This window comes from Ictidomys tridecemlineatus, chromosome 3 (assembly GCF_052094955.1).
Source record: "Ictidomys tridecemlineatus isolate mIctTri1 chromosome 3, mIctTri1.hap1, whole genome shotgun sequence".
NCBI classification, from domain to species: Eukaryota; Metazoa; Chordata; class Mammalia; order Rodentia; family Sciuridae; genus Ictidomys; species Ictidomys tridecemlineatus.
In genome coordinates, this window is record NC_135479.1 from 97,768,831 (window position 1) to 97,794,079 (window position 25,249).

The 25,249-nt window shown below is 43.5% G+C and overlaps 1 protein-coding gene and 1 pseudogene across 7 annotated transcripts in view; one reads left to right on the forward strand and one right to left on the reverse strand.

Annotated features, from left to right (window-relative positions):
* The window catches only part of Plch1 (phospholipase C eta 1), a 189,806-nt gene that overhangs the window by 13,752 nt on the left and 150,805 nt on the right, over nt 1-25,249 (forward strand). For all 7 annotated transcript variants that reach the window (XM_040269961.2, XM_040269965.2, XM_078043528.1 and 4 more), the window contains exon 2: nt 18,001-18,118. In XM_040269961.2, the coding sequence (XP_040125895.2) occupies nt 18,040-18,118 (79 nt within the window). In that variant the 5' untranslated portion in view covers nt 18,001-18,039. The remainder of the gene's footprint in view (nt 1-18,000; nt 18,119-25,249) is intronic.
* LOC101967098 (calmodulin pseudogene) lies at nt 12,771-13,107 on the reverse strand (annotated as a pseudogene).

Below are 25,249 nucleotides of genomic sequence, written 5' to 3' on the forward strand. Positions count from 1 at the left end.
CCTTTCACCAACCAGCCGTTCAGAGATTCTGCACAGGTTGCCTGGTGTGGTCTGTGGGAGGGCTTGTTGCTGGAGTCCTCATGCATGGTAGTATGGTGCAGGCTGGTCAGCAGGCATCTGGATCCTTGGGGTTTGGCCTGGATCTTGGGTTCAGGAGGGTGGTCCTAGAGCCTGAGTTCATGGGGGTTTTATTGGCATGGAAGAGTCACAAGCCTTGTAATACTGGGGCCAATCCAGAGCCTTTAGCAGCTGGGGTCAGTCTAGTGGACCAGTGTGACAGACCTGTGTGGAGGCTGAGTCTACTTGGCAGGTCTGGAGCCTGGGGCTGGCACCAGGGGGGGTCTGGAGGGTCAATCTTAGGCACTGGGGCTGGAGTCTGAGGTCTTGGGAGCCTTCTCAGCTTTGTTGAGTTGCTGGTATAGGCCCAGTGTTGGGTCTGATGCAAAGTCCAGCATTCATTTCCCTCACCTTCCCCACAGGGAGGTTCTCTCTCCATGCTGTGCTGCTTGGGTCTGGGGAGTGATGATTGGGTGACCTAAAATTCTCTTCCTATCCTATTTAATGTGTCCTATTCAGACTTTGTGGATGTGATGTGTCAGGATTCACAACATTTCTTCTGACTTTAAAGCAACTAAACTTCTTTATTGCCATTATTTTCTTAATATCTGTGCTATTTTCAGGTGCTATAATCTCTCACCTGGTTTCCTTAGAGCTTCCATGTATTGCTAGTTTTTCAAATTGATGTATCTGTGGGTAGAAGAAACTAGAAAGTCCTATTCCATTACAGGGTATTTATTTGTTATTTAATGGCTACATATTTCTACTTCACGGATGTACTACAACTTTACCATATGAACTGATAATTAGGATTTCTCTAATCTTTTGCAAACAATGGTACAGTGAATAATCCTATATGTACACAAGTTTGTGTATGTTCCATATATAGCCATAGGATATACTTTTAAAGGTAGGATTGTAATTTTTCTTTTGGTGGGTGGTACTGGGGATTGAACTCAGGGGTACTCGACCACTGAGCCACATCCCCAGCCTTATTTTGTATTTTATTTAGAGACAGGGTCTCACCGAGTTGCTGAGTGCCTCACTTTTGCTGAGGTTGGCTTTGAACTCAGATCCTTCTGTCTCAGCCTCCAGAGCCACTGGGATTACAGGCGTGTGCCACCATGCTGGCTTTGTAATTTTGGTAAATATTATTAAATTGACCTTCCTAAAGTTTGTACAATTTTTATTCCTATTAGAAATGTATCACAGTGTTGCCAGGCATGGTACAATAAAAAGAAATGTATCACAGTGTTAGTTTCTTTACACCAACCTCATACTGTGAAGCTTTATGGATTTTTTTTTTATTTTTGCTAATCTGATACGTAAAAAATAGTATCTTCATACAAATGACATTTGCTTTTGTCTTATTTACTCATGGGTGACTTTATAAATTTTATTTTATTTGCAGTGCTGGGGCTCAAACCAGGCCTTGAGTGTGTTAAGCAAGAGCTCAGCCATTGGGCTACATCCCCAGCCCATAAATTTTACTTTGACTGGATCCTCAGAGGAGGAGGGGTCACCTTCTGCACACACCCCTACCCCCCAGTAGGGATTAAAAAATAAACTTTGAAGAAGAAGAAATGAGTAGCGTTTTGAGGACTGCGTGGTGGAATCGGGTCAGCATATTTCCTTTTCTTTTCTTTTTTCTTTTTTTAAAAGAGAGAGAGAGAGAGAGAGAGAGAGAGAGAGAGAGAGAGAGAGAGAGAGAGAGAGAGAGAGAGAATTTTAATATTTATTTTTTATTTTTTGGTGGACACAGCATCTTTATTTGTATGTGGTGCTGAGGATTGAACCCAGGCCACATGCATGCCAGGCGAGTGTGCTAACACTTGAGCCACATCCCCAGCTCACATTTCCTTTTCTTAAGTAGTGTGCATTTAGTTGCTTTTCACAGCTTTCTTCCCAGTCCTAACCTATCTCCTGTCTCCTTAGCTCTTTGGCACCTGAAGCATCTCCAGTCTTGGCAGAATGGCACCAACAGGCTGGTGGTCTTGCTGCCCGGTTTCTTACTCTATCCCTGCAATCAAAGCTAACTTGAATTTCTTATTGTCCCTGGTCAAGGCTGCATGGAGTTCCGGGTTCTTAGCATTTCTGAGAGGAAGAAGAAAAACTTGTCATTCAGACTTTGTGGATGTGATGCTTTTAGCATGGACACTTAGGAGACCCCTGCTTTTCCTTGAAGGGGGAGGATTATCATGGAATGACAAGGACAGTGAGCCAGGACCCATCCACTGGATGGTTGTGTTGCCCCTCCAAGGGAATAAACCATCCAAGGATGTGGCAGGTGGATTCATAGGGGCCAGTGACAAATCACCAGGAATTAGCTCCTGCATTTGGTGCTAGAGATTGAACCTAGGCCCTTGCTTACATTAAACATGTACTCTACCAAGAGCTACACCTCCAGTCCTTAGTTGCTGTACCTTTAAATTAAGTATGTGTGTGTGGGTGTGTGTACATAATGTGTATGTGTAATCACATCTGTATGTTTATACTCCTTTAAGATCCCCCAATCCACATTATACATCTCATTTGAGGAATCTGTGCTAGTGTTTGATTTTATTTCCCTATTTTGTCTCCTATAATTCTATTTCATTTTTCATCATATGGCAGCTTCAAATGTTCTTATTAGTTAGACTTAAAAAGAATCAAGAACTTGTAAGCCTGTGGGGGATTAGCTCCTGGAGTGTGTTGTGGATCTGTTTAGCTAGGACTACCTCCACTAACTCCCGATTTTCTCCAGAGCTTTTTAAGAATTAAGAATTCTGCACATAAGAGACCAAGCAGATTTTCTACAGTTTAAACTATGTTTTTAGATTTAGATTTCTTTTTGGTGCTCTTTTGAACTTGAGAATTCTTATGACCAAATCAGGTTTGCTCTTCCATCTCTTTATCAGATTCTTTGAAGACTTCTATATTTCTTTCTCATAATTTTTGATTGCTTTCTGCAATGTCGGGGATTGAACCCAGGGCTTCATGGGCAAGCGCACTACCATGGAATCCCATTCCCAGCCCATCTTTCTCATAATTTCAGATATTCTTATATCTGCATATAACATAAGCTGTCTATTGATCTGTCAGGGTTCACAACATCTCTGCTGACTATAGAGCAACTAGACTTCTTTATTGCCATTATTTTAGGCCAAAATCTTTATAAAATTATTGTTCTTCTTATTACTATTATTCTTCTAAAGAGAGGTCTATCTCAGGATTTATATTCTGAATAATTTATGAGTTGGCATTCTTAGTGAAATGGCATCTTTGCCAATTTCCTCGTATGTTTTCATCAAATTACTTTGTATTTACGCAGCATGTGAATGCTGTGCCTTAGTAATTGGTATGGTTGGAGTCTCTGCCAAGACTCATATTGAAATTTGATTGCCTTTGCAGAGTTGGGAGGTGGGGCTTTTAGAAGGCAATTAGGGCATTAAAAGAGATTAAAGGGCTAGAGCTGGGGTTGGGTTGCTCAGCCTGGGTTGGGGAAGAGAAAAGAAAAAGAAAAAGATCAATATCTTTCTTGTGGGCCTGAGCTCTTGCTGTAAAGAGTCCAGACCAGTCATGGTAAGAGCAGGTGATTTAGCAAGTATACCCTTCCTGTCTTGTTCCCACCATGAGAGGAAACAGGTGAGGCCTTACCCATGCTATGTGACTTTCCACCTCCAGCTTTCAGAACTGTGACCCAAACTAAACCTCTCTTCTTTGCAAATTACCCAGGCTCAGGTATTCTTGTTATAGCAGCAGAAAATAGACTAAGATAGTAATTTTTATTCCATTCCTTCTTTTAGGGTTTTCTTTCCTTCCCTTCTTCCTTCCCTTTCCTCCTCTCCTCTCTTTCTTTCTCTCTTTCCTTTCCTTTCTTATATTGGAGATGGAACTAGGAACTCACACATGCACCTCCAGTTCTTTCTTGTTAAAGTTTTATTTTGAGACAGTGTTTTGCTAATTTGCCCAGGCTGGCCTCTAACTCCCTATTCTCCTGCCTCAGTCTTCTGAGTAGCTGAGTAGGTGGAATCACAGGCATGTGCTCTCTGACTGCCTTGGCTCCTTTTTTTTGAACTCCTGCAATAGGCCTTGTTGATATTCTGCTCCTTGCTGGGCAAGTTTTATGTAAACATTCTTCTATTTCTGTGCCCTGTCCTCAGAGCATCTCAGAGCAGGTAGGACCGTGTCCAGGCACCTCTCCATCTTTTTGGTGACTGTGGTGCCTGCAGCAGGGCTCAGTGCCTTGGGTGGGTCATTTGATTCATAAGCTGTCTGAGGGCAGTGACAACCGTTCGCACCTAGGGCTCCAGAACTCTCCGTGCTGTGTGGTACAATTGGAGGGACTTCTCCCACACACCTTGCTGTGTAGTTGGGAAGGAGGAAGGTTTTGGATGAAAGGTTGAATCACCAGTCAAGGCATATTTCTTATTGGAGCTGAGCTCTTTGCTGGGTGGAGGGTGGGGAGCAGGAATGATGAGAATCTAGCTCATCCTCTGTGATGAGCTCCCTTCACTTACTGGTGGGTGGAGAAAGGGGAGCTGGAGGCATTAAGGTTAAGGTGAACTGGCATCCAGGACATCTGTCCTCCCTTCTGAAACTGTATGTCAAGTACCATTCTGTATGAAAGAATTCGGGGAAAAGCTCTTCTGAGGTTCGTTTCTAATATTTAAAAATGTTTGGAAATCATTGGTTTGGAGATGATAGTATTTCTGTGTTACACTTACACAGAAATAGATGAAATAAGAATTGTACAAAAAGTCCTTTATTTCTTTATTTTTGTGTGATTAAGAAGACTCTTAAGATTCAATCACAGGTGAATATTAGGCCAGAGTTCAAGTTGATCTTCACTAGAGTTAAAAATCTCTTCGCTAAGAGGCCTTTCATTCTGGTGGGTGGTGTTTTTTTTTTTTTTTTTTTTTTTTTTTTTACAGTGTATTTCTTAATATCCAGGCTGCACCATGTGCCCACTTTTAAGATGAGGGGTACATAAACCTGAAAATGTGCCCTGACTGAGCACAAGGTGGTGGCAAGGACCATTGCCTGGGAGTCTGGGGCTCACCGCTTCCGCCAGCCATGCCTATCAGGGCTCTCTCAGTGTCTTTCTCTCCCTCCTGTTATTCATTATTTGCTAGGAAGCAAATTTACACGAATCTTAAAGAGTGAAATATTTGCAGTTATATTTTTTTGGGTTCAAATCCTAGATCTGTCACTCAGTGGCCGAGGACCTTAGATAATTTTTAACCTCTCTGTGCTTTAATTTCTCAATCTGTAAAATAGGAGTAGTGATGAAGCCCAGTCCTTGGGATAGTTCTAAGGATCAGGTAGATTCATAAGCTGTCTGAGGGCAGTGACTTCCTGGCCCAGGAAGTCCAAAGTGGCAGGCAATGTGCAATGTGGGGATAGATTGTGTCTCAGTTTGGCCCAGGGCCAGACTGCATGGCTCTGTGGTTTTGAAGATGAACTTGAAATGATAAAAATATGATAGTCCAAAGGATTCAACAACAGATAAATCCAAGCTGAACAGGGAATTAGCTAATTGAATCTGACGAGAATTTTAATTATTGTTTCAGAATAAAAAGAGGGAGAAAATGAGAAAAGGCAACATTTAAGAGGTAACAGCTGAGAATTTTGAAGGACCAATAAGAACCATCATTTTGCATATTTATGAAGTCATAAGAATCCCAGTCAGGATGAAAAAAAGGTAGACAGATGTGATTAAATTGCAGAACACAAAAGATGAAGAGAGGATATTATGCAAAGTCAGAGAGAAGAGGAAGCTTATCTTCAAAGACACCAGGAACATTCTGACAGTGTAACAATAAAAGTCAGAAGACTTTCTTGCACCATAAGCAAGAAATTCGCTATCAGCTTAGGATCCTATTTCCATTAAAAATACCTTTAAAAAATAAGGAGGAGGGTGAGGTTGTGGCTGAGCAATAGAGCGCTTGCCTAGCATGTTCCAGGCCCTCGTTTCCATCCTCAGCACCACATAAAAATAAATAAATACATAAAATAAAGATATCGTGTCCAACTACAACAAAAAATTGAAAAGAAAATAAGGGTGAAGTGAAGACCTTTCAGACATAACAAAAACCTGGAGTTTGTGCTGGAGACCTTACTAAAAGGATGCACTTCAAGCAGAAGTGCATCTCAAATGGAAGGTTTCAGAAGCAATGGAGAGTGAAGGGGGTGGGTTGTAAGTGAAAGCACTTGTTAGCTGTATAAAATAGTAATGTTCACGTCTTTAGTGAGAAGAGTGGCAGCAGGAAGCTGAGGAGCAAGAGGAGTAAATGGGTTCTAGGGTTGAGGATGGTGGGAGGTGGGGTTAGAGATACTGGTTGTTTTGACTTTGGTAAGTGAATCGTCCATGTTGGAATTTCTGAGGCAAGCACCTAAAATTAGTGGATAGATCACTTTCTAGCTAACAGGGTTAAGAATAAAATGATGAACATTTGGTGAGATTGATTTTAAAAAAGATGTGGCACAAATAATGTTTAGGAATGGAAAAGCAGATGTAGATATTACAAAGATACCAACACTGAGAGTATTCTTGTTAAGATGGGGACCTTACTCTATGCAACATTGTATTTCATGGTTATAATACTGTATCTATTCCCACTCCCACCTCCCACAGAAGGAGCATTTTCTTTTCTTTTTTTCTTTTAAATATTTTAATTTTATTTTTTTAGTTTTAGGTGGACACAATATCTTTATTTTATTTTTATGTGGTGCTGAGAATCGAACCCAGGGCCTCACGCATGCCAGGTGAGCGTGCTACCACTTGAGCCACATCCCCAGCTCCTTTTCTTTGTTTTAATGTGTTTCCCATCTTCATTTACTCATCCTTTGCAAAAACATTTGTTGCTATCTACACAGCAATCAGTGCTGCCCAACAGTGGTGTACTGATTTTTCTGTCATAAAAAGGGTTATAGTGAATGTGTATTCATTTGGATGTGCCTGTTTATTTGTTTTGGATATATTTCCAAAAGATGAATTACTGGACCAGAAGGTAGGGCTCCTCAAGCTCAGGGTACTTAGTGTAGTTTAAAGCAGTCCTTTCAAATGTAGCCTCCTGGCCTCTTGGAGGGCAGATCCAATCTCCTTGCTCAACTAGCTCAGAGCATTTTTGGCTCCTGATTGCTTTAAGGAAAAGAAAACACACAAGGAACAACGTGGGGTTTACTGGTGTCTCCTGAGAGCCTTAAGAAAGGAACAAAGTGCCTTTTATTTATTTGCCTTTGTGTACATAGCTGGGAGGGGTCCAGGCTGTGGAATTAGGCTGAATGCAGAGCACTTAACCAATTTGGTGGTTATCAGGACACCTGGGGAGGAGGGGCAGGACTCACCCTGGGGGAGGCCCCTTGGGGCTCAGTGGCCAGGAGGCCCTCCAAACTGCTTTAGAACCAGAGTAGGAGCCCTGGCCCCTCCAACCCAGACCTGCTCTGTGTAACTTTCTTAATGTGTTTGTTTTGGTGGAGAAATGAAGGAGAAGCAACTTTCTTTGAAATTTCATTTTCATTGAATTTAGTTTGAACCTTCACCTTTGGGGGATACCAAACAAAACACCCCTTGTGTCAGAGGCTGTGGGGGCAGGATGGAGTCTGAAGACCATTCCCAGCTCTTCCATTGCTAAGTGCTTATTGCTTTATGAACGTCGCTGTCAGAGCCAGTTCAAGTTGCCTCTTCTCTGTGTAAGGCTTAAGGACAAGGACCCAGTGCTTCTCCCAAAGTTAAATGCATTGAGACTGAGAGTTGGTCTGCGGTTTTTCATGGTTATTTATTTATTTATTTAATATTTATTGTTGGTTGTTCAAAACATTACATAGTTCTTGACATATCATATTTCACACTTTGATTCAAGTGGGTTATGAACTCCCATTTTTACCTGGTATACAGATTGCAGAATCACATTGGTTACACATCCACTGATTTACATACTGCCATACTAGTGTCTGTTGTATTCTGCTGCCTTTCCTATCCTCTACTATCCCCCCTCCCCTCCCCTCCCCTCCCCTCTTCTCTCTCTACCCCATTTACTGTAATTCATTTCTCCCCCTTGTTTCTTTTTTTTTTTTCCCTTTCATGGTTATTTAAATGTGCGATTAAAGCTGGATGCCTGGGGGTCTTAGAGAGTGGCCTAATAGTACAGGATTGTTGAGGCTGGGGGGCTCTGGGAGTACATTTCAGTCACCACCATGTTTCTTTGGCACGTAGGTGAGGCGCAGGATTGGGCTCTGCTCTGGCCTTGTGATGTCCAGCCAGGTGCTTTCCCTTGGTCCTGATTGCCTAGGACGTCCCATGAACTAGCGCTCCTTTTCTGACAGCAGAGCCAGCGTCGGTAGGCCTTATGTTTTGTCCTGGCTGTAGCCTAGTTTCCTTTTGTTAGCAATCTGGAGAACACGTGAGCCTCTCAGACGGTTTCTTTCTTTCTTTTTTAAAACATTTTTTAGTTGTAAATGGTCACACTTTTTTTTTTTTTTGAACAGGTGATTGAACTTGGGGCACTCAACCACTGAGCCACATCCCCAGCCTTATTTTGTATTTTATTTAGAGACAGGGTCTCATTGAGTTGCTTAGCTCCTCCCCTTTGCTGAGGCTGGCTTTGAACTTGTGATCCTCCTGTCTCAGCTTCCTGAGCCTCTGGGATTACAGGCTTGTGCTACTGGGTCTAGCTGGACGCACTCTCTTTATTTATTTTTTATTTGTTGCTGAGGATCCAGCCTCGTGCCTCACACTCACAAGGCAAGTGCTCTACCACTGAGCTGCAGCCCCAGCCCCCTCAAATGGTTTCTACAGTGATGTCTGGCTGATAAACTTGGCCTTGCTGTTTCTGAACTTGGTCTGAGTAGCCCCAATTCACTCAAAGTTCATTTTAAGGCTGCCTCTTCCTATCTGATACCAAAGAACAGACACTTCACTGCAGTCCCTACTCTAGGGCTCCTGGCTGGAGGTGTAAGGTATGTGTTTTGTCATTAATGCTTCATGGTGTCGTTTCCCTCCCTCCTTTCCTTGGTCTGTAGTGGAGTTGGGTTGAATAGCAGAGTTGGCGACTTGTCTGTCATAGTAATACAAGTCCAGGCCCTTTCCACAGAGAAGCAGAAGGTTAAAGAGGAAGTGGCATTGGACCTGGAGTCTAGTCCTGGACCAGGGACAGTGCATTTGGCATCAGTAGATGTGGTTTTGCAATTTACTGGTTCCTGTTATTCTCTTTGAGCTCAGGCTCAATAATGTGTTACCCACAGGCCTATTGTGTAACTTTATGTTAATTTATTTATATTTTTTTATGGTACTGAGGATTGAACCTAGGGCCTTGTGCATGCCAGGCAAGTGCTCTACTACTGAGCAGCAATCCACCTGTTGAATAATTAAAAAAAAAAAAGATGCAAAAGGAAATATTGACTAAGCCATCAGTGATACATAAGATAGATACGTAAGAAGATACATAAGAAGATTGTAGAGGACTGAGAGTAGGGATGTCATGGCAGAGGGGAGCCAGAGGAGAACACCACCTGTGTGACAGGAGGAGGTGGAGACCTCAGACAAGGTGTGGAAGAAAAATCCCTCTACTTTAAGAGTCTCCCATTTCCTTTTTCTTCAGCACATTATCAGAACTCAGTTTGTCTGGAGACGTCCATGCAACCTACACAGAGCTGTAGCCTTTCACAGAGCTCCTGTTAAGCAGCACAGGTTGCCCACGTTGAAGCACAGCAAGAGGAATTCCAAGGCTAAAGATCAGCCGCTGGGTTTTGCTGTCAGTGACTTTTCAGGGGCGGGAATTCTTTTTCATAGAACAGAGATCTCCAATGCAGAACGCTTCTAGGGAGGTCCAGGAAACACAGTCATATTTTGAACTCAGAGATTCAGATAAGAAGGTGCCCCAGGTCGTCAGCGAGTCAGAGTTGAAACCAGGACGGAAGTCTACTCCACACACTTCTCTTTACACTTTGCTCTACTGACATATTTCAAGGGTCAGGGTTCTTTGGTAGCAGATGCAGGAAAATTGAACTTCATGTGGCTTAAACAAAGCCAAACAAAGCACAGAAGGGAGCCTTACTGGCTCAGGTGGCAGAAGAGCGACAGGTGTTACTTGGCTTCTTTCCATTCCTGGGTGGATCCCATTTCATACAGCTAATTCGTTTGTGCTGACAAGACTGTGGCCAAGGGCTCTAGGCTTTGAGGTGTACTTCTCCAAAACTTCCAAGTCCAACAGAAAGAAATTTCTTTTCCCCAACAGTTCACACGGAAATCTGCCTAGTTCAGTGGTGTGGAGTGGCTGGGAGGTTCTGCACTGGCTTGAGATGCAGTTCTCCAGTTTACCACCTGAGCGACCAGAGCCAGGAGATGGAGCTGGTGAGAGAGTCCACAGGTGTCCACCACTTCGGAACTTCAGTTAAATTAAGTAGATGTGGGTGTGAAAGATTTTTTTTTTCTGTGTAGTGATTTAAAAGAATTTATTTATGATCATTATTGCTAAAAAGAGTGTTTTTAAAAAATTAAAAATAAATTTTATTATATATATTTTGTATCAGGGATTGAACCCAAGGTCTTTTTTTTTTTGGTGGTGGTGCTGGGAATTGAATCCAGGGCCTTATGCATGTTAGACAAGCACTCTACCAACTGAGCTATATCCTCAGCCCTCAAGGTCTCTTAACCACAGAGTCACATCTTTGGCTCTTTTTTTTTTTAATTTTTAAATTTTGAGACAGGTCCTTGCTAAATTGCTGAGGGTGCCCTGGAACTTGGGATCCTTCTACTTTAGCCTCCCTAATTGCTGGGATTACAGGCACGTGCCACTGGACCTGGTGCATATCCTCTTGGAGTGACATCCTGGAATTTCTAGTATTTCCTTGTAGCTAGTATTCACAGGCCCCAGTTTCTTGTCTTGTAGTTTTACATTGGTAATTTTGATCATGTAATTACAAATAAAAATGACAAAAATAAAGAAAAATAGAAGGAAGCTACTGGTCATTTATGAGATGAGCCTTCTTAGATACTTTTGGTCCATGTGGTGCATGAATCCTCTCTACATTCTTATATAGTTCTTTTTAGTTATTATCATGGCATTAGAATTTTTGGGACATGGTATCTTTGAGTTGATTACATTTCTTTTTAGAATCACCTTTATATTCTGTTGGAAGTATGTTCATTGAATGGCTAGACTGACACAACACATCAGCAATTATTAAGCAAAAAGAGTTGACTCAAATAGGAGACCTTGATTGTGTTGGAAAAAAAGAAAAAGTAAAAGAACTTGGTAGGTCCGTGGTAGGTGTCCCCAGCACGGTGGCATGGGAGCCTCACTTCAGGTGTCCTAGCCACATGGGGGCTGAGGATGGAGGAACACTTGAGCCCAGAGTTCTGGGCCAGCTTGGGCAACATAGTGAAGCCCCATCTTAAAAAAAAAAAAAAAAAAGTCCTGTTTTAACCTTGTTGTTAAATTTTAATTTTAATTTTAAAACTTGTTTTAATAACTACCAGCTGTTTCTGCACTCCACCTCCTTAGTCATTATAAGTTATTAATTTCCTAAATCATTGTAAGGATTAGGAATCTAAAAGTTCTAAAAAGAACATAAATCTATATGTTCTATTTATAAATGTTTATAGAGTCTTACTTCATAAGACTAGGACCTGGAGTATTTTGTAAGCTCCAAAAGAAAGTAAAAAAAAAAAAAAAAGTAACCCATTTAAAAGCATCTTTGCTTTTGCCTGAATACTGACAATCAACTTCATATTGGAAGTTGCATCTGAAGTCCCTGTCGTCCTGTTTGTTCATGGAAACATTCAGAAGAGCCTTGCTTTGGGCTGGCGATGGTGGATTTCCCACCAGTTTATCTGCTAGCTAGCAGCAGTCACTCATGAGGGACAGACACATCCTTTCTGGGCTTCAGATTCCCTCTGGCTACACCTTGAGAAGTTTGGCTTAGTTGAGGTCTTTTTTTTATGTAAATTGTTATTTTTTTATTGGAAAACAAATATACAACTTGGAATGGATTTGAGGCAAATTATGCCATAAGCAGATTTTCTTTAAGTGGCTAGACAAAATTCAAAAAGCAAGTAATAATAAAAGAAAATGTTTCCTGTACAAGACCAGCAGTACAAAAAAATAGTGTACAAGTACCTGGATAATCCACCCATTTTGCAATAGTGCAACTCTTAAGTGTTTGTTGTTGACTGTCCCCAGTCCATGCAGAGTTACAACTCCATACTTCAACAACAACATGCTGACAATTCCTAAAGAAAACTACTTTAAAAAAAGGCATAACCCTTGGGGCTGGGGATGTGGCTCAAGCGGCAGCGTGCTTGCCTGACATGCGCCAGGCTCTGGGTTCGATCCTCAGCACCACATAAAAATAAAATAAAGATGTTGTGTCCACCAAAAACTAAAAATAAATATTAAAAAATTCTTTCTTTCTTAAAAAAAAAAGGCATAACACAGAGGGAAACCAGATGTTCCCTCATTTGACCAACTCCATCTAAAGTTTGGGTGTGCAGAAGGACTTAGATATACCCAGAGTAAGCACATGTACCATGTTACTTGGTCAGTTTTCTAAAATAAGGTATCAAGACAATGATAGCAAGATAAGGGAAGAAAACTTGGAGGAATGAAGTCCTAATTACTATACAGGCATATTTTTTTGACAGTAGGGGGAAATCTTTTACAGATAAGTTGCAAAGAAAATGCAAACAAACAATTTTGTACAAGAAATTTAATGCCTTCTGTACAATGTCTTCACATTGCTGTGATCATCTGTACAAACTCTTCATAGTGTAGTTGACCATCACCATCAACACCTGCTTCCCTGATCAGCTCATCATCTGTTAACTTCCCTCCATGGTTGGTCATCACAGGTGAAGCTCTGCTGACTGATATAGCCATTGCTCTCCTTATCAAACACATGGAATTCTTCTCTAATTTCTTCTTCACTGTCTGTGTCTTTCATTTTTCTTGCCATCCCATTGTCCAAAATTCAGGGAAGTCAGTTGTGCCATTACCATCAGCATGACTTCATTAATCATGTCCTGTGACTCTGCTTGTGTGGGATTCTGCCCAAGAGACCTCATTACAGTTCCCAGTTCCTCTATTGTTACAGTTCCATCACCAGCCTTGTCAAATAGTGAGAAAGCTTCTTTGAGTTTTGCAGTCTGCTCTTCCGTCAGTTGGTCAGCCACGCTGCAAGCGCTAACAGTTTCCGAGGTGCGACCACACAACCACTCACTCTACTTGGTATCTGAGTTGAGGTTCGACATTCCTTTGGGCAGCTTCCCCTTAGTGAGTACTGGGCCCTGATTCTTGAAAATCTGGCTGAAGCTCAGGTGGGTTTATTGTGCAACTCTCTCTTCCCCTGGTGATCCTAATTATAGCCTCCACCTTCATTGTCTCTGAAGTTTGAACTCATTGCCCTGATTCAGGAGGCCAGAGCAAGTGCATCCTTCACCAGTCTCCACCTGGCAAATCCAGGAAGTGGGGCAACTGATGATGTCCACTGAGGGCCTGCAGTGTGTGCATGGCTGGCTGTAGTGCTTCAACCCTGGACAGCGAATACTGGCGCAGAGGAAGACCTACAGCTGGCTACAGTCAGGAGGCACACAGCCTGGAGGCCACAGGTTCTGCTACTCATGCTTTATACTGTTATACAGCCATCAAACACTGTGAGCCCTGTTCCTAAAATCTGTCCAGCAGAGTGTCTTCGAGAAGTGCAGGTGACATTCAGTGGTGGTTCTCAGCCTTGGGCACTGTGGAATCACTAGTACAGCTTTTATTTTTTTATTTTTTATTTTATTTTATTTTTTTGGGTGCTGGGGATTGAACTCAGGGACTCTCCACCACTGAGTCACATCCCCAGCCCCATTTTGTATTTTATTTAGAGACAGTGTCTCATGAGTTGCTTAGTGCCTTGCAATTGTTGAGGCTGGCTTTGAACTCACGATCCTCCTGCCTCAGCCTCCTGAGCCACTGGGATTACAGGTGTGCGCCACCGCACCCATACCAGTGCAGCTTTTAAACCCACTGATGCCTGTGCCCCACTCCTGGAGATTTAAAAAAGTTTTTTTCCTGGTGCTGGGGATGGAACCCAGGCCTCCCGCAGTGCTAGGCAGGCGCTCCACCACTGAGGTACGCTCCCAGCAGCACCACCAGAGCTTCTGATGTGACTGGCCTTCCCAGGCGATTCTCAAGTATGGTCGAGGCCGAGACTCACTGGTCATAGTTCCCGATTCATAGTAGGTCCTCAATAATTGGGAGACAGAATGTAGTTCAATACATGAGGTAATTTTAGATAAGCTGGAGGGAGAGATTCCTGGGGGCATTTCATGAAGCAGTGGCATTTCATTGACCTCTTAAAAGGGCTGTGTTTGCCGGACATGATGGTGTGCACCTGTGGTCCCAGCCTTGGGAGGCCACGGTGAGAGGTGGCATGAGCTCAGGAGTTGGAGACCAGCCCGGGCAACATAGGGAGACCCTGCAGAAAAGGAAAGAGAAGAGGAGACCCCTAGCAAAAAGGGCAGTGATTATAGGGTGAACGAAAAGACCTGAAGCTGGAGGGCCTGGCCCCTGGCTGTGAGCCAGTTCTCTGCTGTCTCAGTATTAGCCACCTTGGTGCCCGAAGGGTTGCTTTTCCCAACCCTGACTGGTTGTACGAAGGGAAGTTACCTCGTTCATTACTAACACGGTGGTGTAAGGTGCTCCCGCTCTTGGCGTTGTAAACAAGTGATTACCAACTTTCAGTGCTTCCATAGGGGCATAGAAGGGATGGCTTCTTTCTGTCCGGAACACCAGAGCCTTCACCTGGAGGACTTGGGTCAGGATTGTCCACAAGGCCACCCATTCTGTGTCATCTTGACCCCTGTGGGCTGCTGTAGTAAAGGCCACTGACTGTGCTGCTCATGAACAGTAGATGCTTCTTACAGTTCTGGAGGGCAGGGCCTCCTGTGGGCCACAGGTGCTGACTTCTTGCAGGTCCTCATGTGGTACAAGATGTGTGCCAGCTCTCTGGGGCTCCCTTTACCAAGACAACAGCCCCAATCATCCCAAACGTCCCTCCTCCTGGTTTTTTGCAGGGGAGGGGGGGTACTGGGGATTTAATTTATCGGCACTCTACCACTAAACCATGTCTCCAGCCCCATTTTGTATTTTATTTAGAGACAGGGTTTCACTGAGTTGCTTAGTGCCTCGCTTTTGCTGAGGCTGGCTTTGAACTCATGGTCCTCCTGCCTCAGCCTCCCGAGCCGCTGGGATTACAGGCATGTGACACTGTGCCCGACTCACATGAAGATTTCAGTGTGAGTTTTGGGGGATACACGTGAAGATCTGAGCGTGTCTCTTGGGTTGATGCTGGCTGTGGGAGGGCCCAGATGCTTCTGTGAGCTGGATCCTTAAGCTTGGGCTTCCTTACCTCCCGTGGCTACGCGCCCAGGGCCTGCATTCTGGGAATCTGGCAGATGTGTACCTTCTCCTCCTCTTGGAGGGTTCACACATCACAGGGCTCCTCTTGGAGTGTTTGATTGTGAGTGAGTTATTGAGTCCAGTCCTTAGTCAAGGGAGGTGTATTTAGGTTCTACCTTTTAAAGGTAGAATCTAAATTTTAAAATCTTGTGTATAAGGATTTGTAGGACGTATTTTAGAACTACCACATCGTGTAACAGCTTACTTCCTTCTGGCCCATCCTGACTAGAACACAGGTTTGAAATGTGAAGACAGGATTTCAAGCCCCATTTCTGCCATTTTCTAGCACATTTCAAGATGAATAAGGGTCAGGTAGAGTTGTGTGTATGCATGGGTTTTGCTAGCTGTAAACAATTGTGTGCTGTGGATTCATCTTCTGATTCTCTTAAGTGTTCCTTGAATGACAGTGATCAGACACGGCAAAATAAAAATGACAAATCAAACTACCAGATCAAGTTAATATAGAAAAATGGCATGACCAACATTGCGTTCTCTTTAATTCCACATAAATCGAACAATTTCTAATGTAAATCACAAATATACCTTTTGTAGTTTCCTATAAGAAGTGTATTTATGATTTATATAAGCTGTGGGTGACTATTGTTATTATTGAAAATTATTGCCAATTCTTGAAAAAAAGGTGTTCTTACTCAAAATATAGAAGCCTTCAAAATTACATATCTATTTATTTTATCTGTATCAATATATAGATAGATATGTATATGAATGCATAGGAAAAGAACTATAATGATACACATCAAACAAAAGTAGTCATTCTAGGAGAGAGACATGGAACAGGGAAGAAGGGATTTCTGATTTTTAAAAACTGGTAAATTTTAGTATTGTGTGATTTTGGGGGTGGGGGGGGTGTACTGGGAATTGAATTTAGGGATGCTTAACTACTGAGCTACAACCCCAACTCCTTTTTAAATTTTTTAAAATTTTGAGATAGGATCTTCCTAAGTTGCTTATAGCCTTGCCAAGATGCTGAGACTGGCCTTGAATTTGTGAACCTCCTGCCTCTCTGGGATTGAAGGTATCACCATCATGCCTGGCATTGATGTTGTTTTTATATTAATGATCATATACAATTTCTCCCTTCCTACCTCCCTTTCTTTCTTGTGCTGGGAATTGAACCACGGGCCTTGCACATTGCCTGTACTCTACCATTGAGCTCCACCGCCCAGCCCTAACTGCATTATTTTTATAGCTAGAACTACTTTTTAAAGAAGAGGTCTTTGTAGCATGCGTATTGGCTAAGGAGAGAGCAGAAGTGGGGTTATTTCTGTCATCAGCCATTTTCTTTTTTGTGTGGTACTGGCGATTGAACCCAGGGGCACTCCACCACTGTGCTACATTCCCAGCCTGCTCTTATTTTGAGACAGGGTCTTGCTAAGTTGCTGAGGATCTCACTAAGTTGCTGAGGCTGGCCTTGAACTTGCCATCCTCCTGCCTCGGCCTCCTGAGTTGCTGAGATTATGGGCAAGTGCCAGAGTATCAGCTCTCCTACTGGTTTTGAGGGTTCCCTGCGGTGGTGAGTCTCCCCCAGCCTGAGAGAGTAGGATGAGTAGCCAGACTTAGCCAGGAGGGGAGATTGAAGAAAGGTGGGTCGCTGGATCCCTCAGGGGAAGATTAGGAGGATCCTGGGAGCTAAGGAGCAGCTGTGAGCCTTCACTGGGCGTTAACAAATGAAGGGTACTAAACTAAGCTGTGGCTTCGCCCTGGAGCGCTTCACAGAACTCCACCCTGCTCTCACCTGTGGTTTTCCCATCTCTCCAGTCCTGCATGGCCTTGCCTGGTTTCATCCTGTGAACAGGAAGGAGGTTGGAATTCTACAAAGTTCCTTCACCAAATCCTGTGAACAACTGGGGCCTTGTTCGAGGTTCTGCCGTCTCTTTCCGAGGAGTTTATTCACCGGTCGGACCCTGTGTTCAAGTTCTTGCTGTAGTGAGCCTGGTGTTTCTCTGTGTCTGTGGAGGTGGGCCTCTCAGGCAGGAGCAGCCTGCTGGGCCACTGTGCCTGAGGCCTGTGCCCAGCTGTGGTTACACCGGCTCATCCAGGTGCTGGTCATCCTGGGAAATGCTGCAATAAGCCCAGAAGAGGCCTCGGGTTTTGTCAGGTGTCTGGCCTGTCCGTGGCCAGATGGCCGTGATGGTTCTAATGCTTCCATACAGTGATCCCCTGGGGCACCCACCTCAACTGAAATCACCAGCATTGGCCAGTTTGGGTCCAGGCTGGATAGGACTGGGTCTCGGATCCCGCAAAACTATCCTGGAACTTGCTCCTGAGGAGTTATCTTCCCGGGAGGTAGCAGTGGCTCTGAGCCCTGAAAGGTGCTGTTGGAAGAATTGCCATTTTGATTCCTGGTGACACGCTTGGCCCTGGGAAGACTGTGGGAAACGTCCTGTGGGATCCAATCCTCACTTCTGGGCCTCCTGAGCAGGCCAGCATGTGCACTACCCGTGAGAGCGTGTGGCCGGGTCCCCTTCATCGTGTCCTGTTCTGTTTCCCTCGACAGGACAGCTGGTTTTGATGCTGTGCCAGCCGTCTCCTGACAATGAGCTACTGGAACGTGGAGCAGCGGAGCTGTGTGCGCTACCGCAGGCACTTTCTGGTGGACAACAGCGTGTTTCATGGTGAGCTGTCCGCGGCGCTCATGTCTGCGGGTCTTCGCCTGGTTTCTGACAGCGCTTTTATTCCAGCATTCTAGATGCAAATATGGGACCATTGTTGGATTGAACCAGCGCCCGAGTTAACTTGTTTATGGTTAATTATCCAGAAAGTCCCGTGGTGCCCACCATCCCTGGGTGTTGCTGAGGCCCTTCTCAGCCTCAGGGTTCCCACCCTGTCCCTGACAGCTGATTCTCCAGGCCCTCCCTGCCTACCACACTGCCAACTCTTTCTGATGTTTGGGGCCATTTTTGCTAGGCCCATGGTGTGGGTTCAGGTGACGTTGTGATCATCAGCCAGTGCTTATTATCAACATGGTGTGTCTTCCAAATTCACACGTTAAACAGGCCACCTGTTTGAGACCAATTACAAAAAATCCACTTATTTTTATTGATGTGCTGTGGGGCTTTATCTGTAGGCCCTTTATCTAATCCCAGTTGCTTGGGAGCCTGAGGCTGGCCTTGAACTTGAGATACATATATATATATATATATATATATAAATATATATATAAAACAAAAAGGTCTGGGGCTACATCTCAGTGATAGAGTGCCCCTGCAATAGCAGAGGGAGAGAAAGCCTTATCTGTCTGTGTATTGGGCCACCTGTTAAAGCCAGCTCACCTATTTGTGTGTCCGGCCACCTGTTAAAGCAGGGCAGAGCAGTTTACATTGCGCTCTGCTGTCCCCAGGGAGTGATCGGTATCAGTCATTTGCAGGGCACTTAGAGGACTCACCTTTCCCCTTCTGAGGTCTGTTTATGTGGTGGTGTACAGTCAGCATAAGCTCTGTCAATCCCACTATCAGGATGCCTTTGGTGACATTTAAGAGTCAGAGATTTATGTGGCGCCAGAGTTTTTGGAGCAATCACCAGAAGCCTGTGGCCTGCAGAGGGGGTGAGGGATTGCAGGGGTGCAGGGTGCTGTTTGACAATCCTGTGATCCAAGCCACCTTCAACCCTCTAGGGTTGGTTTTCCCCCCTCAATTTGGTGACAGATTTAATGTGTAGTATTGCTTTAAATCGAGCTTAAGATAACAAAGGTGACTTATGTTTATTTGGTGCTTTAGCGTTTATGGTGCTTTTCAACATTCTTCTCATCACTTTGATACAGGACTTTCCAGGCAGAGGTGGCTTCAAGTCACAGGGAGAGGAAGGGAAGCAGAGGGGCAGTGGCTGTTCAGTTGGTATCAATAGTTACCCTCGAGGCTGAAACCAACACTGCTGCCTCTCTGTTTCCAGGCGGGTGCTCTTGGCATTGTCAGGGTAAAGCGCCCTTGGCATCGCTGGGGTGAAGCGCCCTTGGCAGGAGACTGCGATCTTGTGCCTGGCAATGGGCTCTGCTTCACCTTGCTCTGTGGCTTCCTTTCTCCCACTCATGGCTATCCTGGGGTATTCCCTGTTTGAGTGGCTTTATTCATTCATTCATTCATTCATTTATTTTAAGAGGCAATTCTTGGTGTTGCCCAAACTGAACCTGAATCCCCAGATTAGGAATCCTCCTGCCTCAACCTCCTGAGTTGCTGAGGGTACAGGCGTGCTCCACCACACCACATTTAACTTCTTTTGTATTTAAAAAAAAGAACGAAAAAGTATGACAATTGAAGAAATACAGAAGTTAGGAGAACTAGCTTTATTTGCATAATTTTAATTTTATTCTAGTTTCAAAAAGGTGCAGATTTTAATGTCTTAAAATCATTATTGTTTTTATTATTTAAATTTCAATGGCTATAACTTGAGAACACTTTAATGTGTTCTGACAGTTACATTCCAGTTAGTGTCTTACCATATTGCAGATACTCTACATGAGAACCTTGAGCTTATTGATAATCGAACCTTCCAACCAATATCTTTGCAAGTCACTCTTCATCCTATTTTATCATTTTGTGGATGGAGGAATTGAAGCTTGGGGAGAGCATGAAGTGGTTGGTGATCTGAAATTCAAATCTGGTTTGCCTGACTCCCCAAAGTTCTTTCATTCCCAATCCTTTTTATTTTGAGACAGGGTCTTGTTAAGTTGATGAGGCTGGTCTTGAGTCTGTGAGCCTCCTGTATCAGCCTCCTATTTGCTGGGATTACAGGCCCATGTCAGTGCGCCTGTTCCCACTGTTATTTTCTTTCAGGCTGCCTTTTTATGTCAGTAAAGAAATTAATGCTGGACAGTGGCAGCCACTTGTAATTCTAGAGACTTTGGAGGCCAAGGCTGGAGGATTGCAGGTTTTAGGCAAGCCTGGGCAACTTGGTGAGGCCCTGCCTCATGATAAAAAATATAAAGGGCTGGGGATGTAGTTAAGTGGTAGAACATGCTTGGGTTCAATCGCCAGTACCAAAAAAAAAAAAAAAAAAAAAAAAAAAACCTCACAAGAACAACAGTAAAAAGCTCAACAACAAAAACCAACCAAGACCAAAATTCACATCGAGAGGTTTACTCTATCTTGAGCTGTGTTTTCTGTGTCATTTACTAGCTGTGTCTGAATTATACAAGCAAATTATTTAATCAGTTCTCTCCTTTGTGAAATAAGCACTTGGTCACAGTGAGTTTTGGGGGTCTTTCTAGTTGTAATTTCCAAGATTCCCTTGAAATGTTTCTGAGCACCTCTCACTAAACACCAGGGGGCAGCATAGTCCTTCCAATAAGAATTAGTAGCATTTTTGCATTCTAGAATTACTTCTGAAAGGACTTAAGAGATACCAGTAAATTTTCTCAAGATCAAAAGGATCAAAGCCAATTAGAATTATGATTCTATCTATTTATCACACAGTAGCTTTAAATTTTTCTGACAATGTCCAGTATCGCTCAGGACTTTTGTGCCCCAGCAGATGCGGTCATCAGGACAGATACTGCCTTCTGCTCTTCCCTACCTCTGCAGGCCTTTGTGCCTGTGAAGGTGGGAGCTTTCTGAGCGTGGGGACACTTGTCAGCAGTCTTGTTAACTTTATATTAAGGGTATTATAGTGATAATATCCTTGCTGAGTATTTTAGAACATTTCTGAGATAAGAGACATGTCACTTCTCTTGGAGGGGCTTCTAGAGCAGGAGGTGAACATCCTGACCCTAACCTGGCTTCTAGTTTATGTTGAACCTCTCCTTATAGAACCTAAATAAAAGGAAACACTACCCTGTCCATTATAAACAGAAAATATATATATCCTATGGTCACTTCCCCAATGCCCACCACCTCCAGCCACACCCCACCTGCCTCCAGTTACCACTCAGTCAAGCCTTTTTCCCTACGAGATCAAGGGCTTTGGGCATGTGCAGACCTGGATGCGCAGGCTGTACTGGCCAGGTTTCTTTTCTTACACTTAAGTTATTTCCCAGGAGAAAAGAGCAACATTGAAGTCAGAGCTTTGGGGTAAAATGATCAATAAGAGTAAGGATAAGAGTAAGGATGAGAACGTCATGTTCCTATACGGTCTCGCAGTTCAGAACGCATATTCCTACCCTCATTTTCAGAGTAAAGAAGTGGTATATTCTCATTGGAGAGAATTTAGAATTTCCCTCAAACCCCCTCAAGAGACAGTTACACCCACTGGGAATAGTTTGCATCTTTACTGTTTTTCTAAGGCAGGGCAGGACCTCTGGAAAGGCTGAGAGATGCCTGCTGGCTGGTGGAGATGAACTGGTCGAATTGACTTAGTTCTGAATTCAGTGAGAGAAGAACCTGTTAGGAATTAGGAATCTCCTCACTTCCCGTTGTCTGCCTGTGGCCCAGATTTTTAGGGACCCTGTTGAATCTGAAGGGATTTGCACCTGTCAAATAAACTAATTGCTGTTTTTTTTCTCTTTCTACTTGGTTTTTATTTTGCTGATGTGTTTGTAATAGAGAAAAAACCTGGACACAAAATAATTGGTGCAGTATAAACTTTGCCTTAGTGGTGTACACTGTTCATGAATTATTCTGGTTGAAAGTTGCTTATTCCCTCAGCTCTTCTCTTCATGGTAATGAATTGTAATATTTTCTTTTTCCCCAAGCTTGGATGTGGTCTTGATTCTTATACTGATAATCTGTGTACTTGCAATTAATATGCACAATTTGTTGTGCATATCAGCTTTTGTAAACATTTGAGCACCGTAATAGCATATCCTCGGAAGTGACTTAATATTTGTTTTCATGCACCACTGGTTATAATTGTGATATTGGAAAATTTCTTCTAAGTTTATTATAGTACCAGCCCAACTTGTTGTTGACATTTACCTCTTTTGCTTGTCATGTTGTCATGTGAATGCTTCTGAATGACTGCCACCAGTCTCTACTAGAAAACATCTTGGACTGGATCATGAGTGTCTCCTACTTCTTGGGGATGAAGGCAAGAGTAATTCTGTGATGAAATATTTTCACAGTTTGTCTTTTCAAAAAGTTGCCTTGCATGTACTTTGCCTCATGACCAACTTCTAATGAAACCAAGTGATTTAGTTAATTAATTAAAGGGATACTTTTTATTGGCCAAGAAGGATTGTGCCAGATTCCAAAGTTTCCCTTTAGCATCAATGTTTGAAATCTCTGCAGTCACATCAGGATGAGAATGTGGGAATGTGGGAATGTGGGAATGTGAAGAGAGGGTAGAGTTTGTTTATTTGCATTGCAAACTTTGTAGTTAGTGTGGCACTGGCAAACAAACTCCATTTCTCTTTATAAAGATGTCGTGTGTGTGTGTGTGTGTGTGTGTGTGTGTGTGTGTGTGTGTGTGTTTAGGACTGGTCATAGTTTACCCTGCTGATGGATAGACTGGTAGCCAGGGCAGACACACAAGCTTTCAGGACAAATGTGAGTACATTCAAGGGAAGAGTGGAGAAGTCCCCTCAAAGGAAGAAGAGAGAAGGAGCCCAGATCCTGGCTGTAAACACAAAGGGAGCATGAAATTATGGACAAGTGAGTTCGAGTCCCAATTAATTTAGGCCAGTTTATTACCATTTATAACTCCAGCAGCCTGCTGGCTTTAGGGCTTGGGCCATTACTAGGTTTTATGCTAGAATAGCGTTTCTTGACGGGTCAGAGCCTAGCTTGCCAACTAGTAACTTTATAAACATTCTCTTCTAGGTTTAGAAATCCCTATGCATATAGAATTTCTATTTATGCAAGATGGTTGGGATTTTGTGAGCATCCTTTAGGTCTCAGATGTTATCTGCAGACTCAGGTGTTATCTGCAGGGAGGAAATTACAAAGGAGAGTTCAGAGAAATGGTTAGAAAAGAAAGAAAATAGTCTTGTTATGGTTTGCACGTGAGATGTCCCCTAAAAGCTCATGTGTGAAACAATGCAAGAGGGTTCAGAGGAGAAAGGATTGGGTTGTGAGGGTCTTAACACAATCAGTGAATTAATCCCTGATGGGCTTAATTGAGTGGTAACTGGAGGCAGGTGGGGTTTGGCTGGAGGAGGTGGGCATTGGGGGCGTGGCTGTGGGGTATATATTTTGTATCTGGTGAATGGAGATCTCTCTCTCTGCTTCCTGATCACCATGTGAGCTGCTTCCCTGTGCCAGATCTGGAGCCCTGGGGAATGGAGGTGGCTGCTCATGGACTGAGACCTCTGAAACCATGAGCTCCTAAAGAAACTTCTCCTCCTCTACAATTGTTCTTGTAGGGTCCTCTAGTCATAGCTGCAAAAAAGCTGATGAAAGCAAGTCCCAGGAAAGAAAAGGCACTTGAGTATGTTAAAGTTTCTGAGTTTTGATGGAACTAATTCTGGAGGTGGCCTTGCCCAGTAGGTCCCTTTCTCATCCCTGCCCTCGAGTGGCCCCAGGCCCAGCAATGGTGACCAAGGCAGAAAGCATGGAGGGCAGGTGTCCTTTCCCAGTTTTGGGAGGCATGGCCTGACCCACCTGGCACCTTCAGGCTGCCCTCCTGCTGAGTGGCTGTTGGGTGTGGTATTCTTCTTGCTAAGTGCTACAATTTTATGAAATGCTTTTGTTCTCTACTTACTCTGCTCACTCTACATTTTTTTTGTTTGTTTATTTAGTTTTTTTTTTTTTTTATGTGGTGCTGGGGATGGAACCCAGTGCCTCATGCATGCCAGGCAAGGGCTCTGCCATTGAACCACAAACCCAGCCCTCACCTATCTGAGGATTGATGGCCAGCGTCTCATTGGAGGTTTTTATTTTTGCCCAGGAGGGAGTAAAATCTTAAAACTTAAAATCTCAAGTAATTAGTGAATAACAAAACAAATACTCAGAAATATATTTACAAAAAAGCAGGGATAAGGTTTCAAGGGCTTCCTGTTGTCTTGCAGTCAGCAGGTTGATTGACATTTTGGCAGGTCACACCCATCTCAGATGCTGTGTGGGCCACACCACGGCAGAGCCAGATAGGGATTCATATTGTCCCTGAGCAATTCATATTAACCAGAGGAAGTGTCCACTGGTCACTCCCAGACACCACATGTCTCTATCCACGAGGCTTCCATGCATAGTGACCCACATGCAACCCATAGATGGCTCCTGACACCCTACATTTTCACAGAGGATATTTGGAGAACTTGCTGGGAATTAAGTGTCCAGATTTATTGATATACACTGCTTCCCCTGTTGGAGGCAAGTTGCAGATGTTCACTCAGCCCAACAGGAGCGGTACCACAAAAACACAATGTGTCACAGCAACCACATAGCACCAGAGGCAGAACTGAATACTCTTGTCGAGCTTGGGACAACATGAAATGACCTTTCACATGATCTGGCTGAAGCCTGCTTGTTCTGTCATCTTTTGGGACCACATGCTCTTCCTTGATATTTTGGGGATGTAGAACATTCTCAATGAAAACCTCAAGGGATGCTGTTTATATTTCAAAATTTAAAGCTTATTCCTTTTTCCCCTGTCATTCTCTGTGATTGACATTCCATTTATTGAGCATTTTAAACTTGGCATAGTATATATGTAAAATTCTTTCCTTTTCCTCCAGTGAAGGCTTCTCAAAGTACTCTGTCTCATGGCGCGGTCTTAGGGAGACTGACTTTCTGGCTACTTTTGGTTATTGAGGTCCCATTCGTTTTGAAAACCGTAATCTGAAAGTCAGTACCCCCCACCCCAGGGCAGCAGCTGGCTGGTGGTGTTGAGGGAGGGGCTGCTATTCGTTCCTCCAAGAGGAATTCAAGGCCCAGCTTCCT